At 43.5% G+C, this 4,736-nt stretch overlaps 1 protein-coding gene across 1 annotated transcript; it reads left to right on the top strand.

Moving 5' to 3' along the window:
- The first annotated feature begins 230 nt into the window (after positions 1–230).
- Positions 231–3,029, top strand: LOC143296685 (bile acid-CoA:amino acid N-acyltransferase-like). Its single transcript, XM_076608716.1, has 2 exons — positions 231–510; positions 2,752–3,029. Exons 1-2 carry the CDS (start codon positions 231–233, stop codon positions 3,027–3,029), a joined length of 558 nt encoding a protein of 185 aa, XP_076464831.1.
- The last annotated feature ends 1,707 nt before the right edge of the window (positions 3,030–4,736 follow it).

Genomic DNA, 4,736 nt, shown 5'->3' with positions numbered 1-4,736 from the left:
TGTGGTAAAGGAAGGACATTTTGTACTGAATGCATGCCACAACAAAGTGTCAATGTACTGCTCAAAACAATGATGTAACATGGTATCGTTTCATTCATGTGACAATATGCCTCACAGCTGAAATCCCTGTGTACAGATACGACTTTATAAGATGTGATTATAATGTAACAATTCACTCACAGATTCTTTGATTCTTCACAGCATCGGCGTGTTCAAGGAAGCAAAGTACCATGTTACAGCGGATTTCCGTGCAGCACCCCACCCATCACCTCCACGTGTCCTCCCAACCAGACCCCATACAGGTCACACCCAAGGTCAGCCTCTTTGACCAGAAAGTTCACATCAAAGTTCAAGGACTGCCAACAAAGGCCAAGGTCACACTGCATGCCACGACACAGCAAGAGTGGAACAGACAGTCTGTGACATTTACCTCGTGTGGTCACTACGTGTCCAGTGAGGAAGGTGACCTTGACCTGAGTCGAGATGCTTCAGTTGGAGGAACGTACACAGGTATTTTAGGTTGAAAACGAAGGTAGGAGAGACAGGTTCTTTTTCGACATGTATGATCATGTCTGCTCAACCCCTCTAACATGTCTTGTGAAATATGTATATTTTTGAAGGAATATGTTCCTGGAATGTTTGACACAGCCCAAAGCCATTTACTGGAGTCTGTGTTTGTTGTTGTTGTTGTTGTTGTTGTTACGGTAAGCTGTATATAGTGCTTTCTTGGATTTGATCAAATAGGTTTCAGATAAAAAGCAAAACACGATGTGTGTTCTCTCTTTTCACCTTGATTTGTGCGGGTTCAAAGAATTGGTCATTGTCAATGCATCTAAAAATTAAGTGTCCTGTTGTTTAAAGTCAGCTCAAATATTCTGTTTTCCAAAGGCACTGCTTTTTGTGTGTGCTTAAATATTCACAGTGTGACCATGAAGTTTTCCCAGAAAGCCAGTCTTTTCATAACTCTTGGTATAGTTTTATATGGAATTTGGTGGCTTACTGCATTTGGATAAGGAAAAAAAAAGATATCAAATTATGTTGAAACAATCACATGTGATGATCTTCCTCAGTCAGGTGTTGTCGCGTGCAACAGTGTAGTGTTGAAAAAAAAGAAAAGAAGGAAATTTTGGTCAACTTGACCCCTCGAATACGTCATGATTTTCGCTTTTTTTGTTCGTTTTGTTTTGTTTTTTCTTGCTCCCTTTCTTTCTTTATTTCTATGCGTGCGTGCACATGTGCGTGTGTACGCGCGCATGAGTGTGTGCTCCTTCCCTCCCTCTAGTCAGCTCAGGTTGATGTTTTCTTTTTCTCGTGCATGCATATCTGCCGGTTGTTTAGCTCAACTACAAGTTTGATAAGGACAACTCATACGGAATCTACCTCGACGGGTCAGATCAACTGGGGAAGAACAGTGTGTTTTGCGGGCTTCGCGCCGACGGCAAAGAGTTTCACTTCAACGTGACTCTAAACACGAACCTGTTGTCTGACGACTTTGTGATGGAGTACTGGGGCGGAAATGGAAGCGTGCATCGCAGCAAGGAATTGTGGGACTGGGATTATTCCAGAAGAACCAAGGGGCCAACGGTCGTCAACGCCGCACTAGTCACTGTGTGGGGCTGTTCCTGCTCCATTCGTTTTGGAGTGAGGAGGTTTTTACCGATTCGGTTCGGGTTTGGGGCCTCCAGTGCCACTACATTTCCTGGGTCCGTGTCCGACCAGGAGGTCTGGAACTACGTTCTAGTTCCAGGGATTTAATCTCCTTATTATATTTTTTTCACGAGCTCTTGAGGTGAGTCAGGTTGGAAGAGTGAAGAATGCTAGTTTTGTTGTTGTTTTTCTATAGACAGGGAGCGGCCGTTGATATATATTTCAGGTTTTTGGTGTTGTTATTGCTGCATTTGAGATACATACTTTAATTTCAGTGCAGTATGGCCCTGCCAATCCTTGTGGATTCAGATTTATATATGTTTTCGTTTTGTTTTTTTTACAGCTGTATTAAGGCATTCAGCTGTACATGTGAGTGTGTGCGAAACCCGTCTGTGTGTCTGCTTTAGCACATGCATTGTTTTTTTTTGTTTGTTTGTTTGTTTTGTTTTTTGCTTGACTCTTGACTCGAGTCTCTTTACAGCTCTGAAGAGTGGTCCGCCTGGGCACCCACAGTCTTCCCTGCACTTGTGAATCGCCTGAGACTGTCATATGCGTGTCCCCAACGTACACGACGATCGCCGCTTTACACCCCTGTCTACAGAAGGACTAAGACTCTCAGTGGTCGCCGACATCGTGGGTTGTCTGTGGCAAGGACCTTTGTGTTCAGAACTAATGCGAGCCGTACATGGGTGGTAGAGGATGCGTGTGTATGTGTGAGAGCAGTGCACAAGAGGGGCGAGTGTACGTGTTCGAGCGAATGTGATTTACTCATTTATTTTCTCTCATTCCCACTTATGATGTGGCGATTTGTATTAGCGGGTTAGTAAGTTTGGGGAGTGGAGGAGGGGGGGGGGTTAAGGGAAATAGGCCTCACTGCTGTTTTGGTTGTCAGTTTATCTGTGTGAGTGAGTGAATAAAGTTTGGTGTTGTGTATAAATTCTTGGTGTTGACTGCATTTAATTGAGCGTGCGAGGATCCGGAGACCCATTTTTCTTAAATTTTCTTTTATTAGATTGCGCGGGGCTTGTCGGGTTGTAGGTGGGTCCGCAACCTCGACCGGTCACGTGACAGGTGTGTCAACCCAGTTTTCCACATATGTGTCAGGTGTGGACCCTATGGGACCGTTCTGGAGTCTGAGCCACTGCCCCTCTGGCCCTCAGAACGTCCGCATGGTGGTGAAGAACGGGGAAGACCCTGTCCTCTACACGCTGTCCCTCTATCTGGGTCACTGGTCTGTGGAGGATCTGGTTGCCAAGGAGACGACCCAGAAACCTCTGTACAGCACCACAGTGACCAGGTTGAAGAACTCGGCAGACGTGAGACGGATACCTGTGAAGGAAGGGTGTGTGGGAGGAGTGATGTTCTTGCCTCCTGGTGAGTGAGTCTATCTTCAAGATTAGAAACATTACTTTGAATGAATGTGGACCTCTCTGTCTCTGTCTCACTCACCTTAAATTTATTATTCAAAAGCAAAAAAAGAATTCTCACCAAAGAAGGTATTCAGGTGGAGTAGTTATGGTGAAAAAAATATATAGCTCTTATGTTGAAAATATTAAAACAGATATTGACAACCTGGTTTTGATAAAGATAGACAAGCGCCTATTTGAGACTTCCAAAGATATAATATGGCTGTGTGCTTATATACCTCCGTATGATTCACACTTCTGCAACACACAAGACATTCGACTTGCAAAACGCAAACGTCGCCAACTGGAAAGACGATGGCGATCAACAAAACTGCAAGTCCACAATCAAATATTCCGAAAACAAATAAATAAAGTCAAACATATGATCTCATCAGCAAAAACAAACTTCTTTTCTTCTCAACTTCTCGATGCCACATCCACCAAATCTCTTTACTCTGTCATGTCAAATCTTGGAACTGCAAAAAAGACTCCTCTTCCTTCTGCCTACACTTTATCTGAACTCCCCAATGTCTTCTCTTTCTTTTTCGACAAAGTCCAAAATATTCGTACCATCTTAGACCAAATGTCTTTCCAGCCTGTTCATCCTGATCCTCAATTCAGCGGCACTCCTCTCCATTCCTTTAATCCATTGACTGAAACAGAAGTTCATGAAATCCTAAAAGGAATGACAGTAAAATCCTGTGAGCTCGATCCTATACCAGCCTCGATCTTTTCCCAATGTGTCTCACATCTTCTCCCCACAATCACTAATATTGTCAACTCATCCCTTCTCACTGGAACGTTTCCATCCACTTTCAAAACTGCAATCGTCCGGCTTCTTCTGAAGAAACCCAACCTTGTCGCAAACATTTTGAAAAACTATCGACCAGTTTCTAATCTTCCATTCATGTCCAAACTCCTTGAAAAAGCTGTCCTCAAGCAGCTTAACAACCACCTTTGTTTCAACAATCTCATCCACCCATTTCAGTCTGCCTATCGCGCTGACCATAGCACCGAAACCACTCTCCTCCACATTCTGAAGAATCTACTGATAGCGTTTGACTCAGGAAAAATTTCCCTTCTCACTCTTCTCGACTTGTCAGCCGCCTTTGATAGATAGACCATTCAATCCTTCTTTCCCGTCTTCATTTTACATTTGGTATCAACGGCACTGTTCTAAACTGGTTCAAATCTTATCTCACTGATCGATTCCAGTCTGTCATTGTTGATCATTTCCAATCTGAACCCGTTAAAATCGAACATGGAGTCCCACAGGGATCTGTTTTAGGCCCAGTGCTCTTCACACTGTACACTGCTCCTCTCGCTGAAATTATCAACCGCCATAATATCAGTCATTCTTATGCTGATGACACTCAACTCCAGAAGAACGATACCCCTGAAAAATTGTCGCTCTTGCAAGAAACATCCAACTGCTTCCTAGACATTCAAAACTGGATGTCTCGAAATAAGTTACAATTGAACGCGGACAAAACTGAAGCAATGATCATAGGAACTAAACAAAAACTGTCTTCCATCACAATTGACACAATTAAACTTGGCAGTACATCCATCCCTCTTTCCACGTCAGGCAGGAACCTCGGTGTTGTCCTTGACAATACAATGTCCATGCAAAAATTTATCAGTCAGACATGTCAGTCCTCCTATTGTCAACTGCGACGCATC

The sequence above is a fragment of the Babylonia areolata genome, chromosome 21 (assembly GCF_041734735.1).
Source record: "Babylonia areolata isolate BAREFJ2019XMU chromosome 21, ASM4173473v1, whole genome shotgun sequence".
NCBI lineage: Eukaryota > Metazoa > Mollusca > Gastropoda > Neogastropoda > Buccinidae > Babylonia > Babylonia areolata.
This window is presented reverse-complemented; position numbering and strand designations above follow the sequence as displayed.

Excerpts from the sequence above, each read along its gene's own strand:
- LOC143296685 (XM_076608716.1), top strand. The coding sequence starts at position 231 with ATGTTACAGCGGATTTCCGTGCAGCACCCCACCCATCACCTCCACGTG. Across the intron at positions 511-2,751 it reads AGTTGGAGGAACGTACACAG|GTGTGGACCCTATGGGACCG; the intron begins GTATTTTAGGTT and ends CATATGTGTCAG.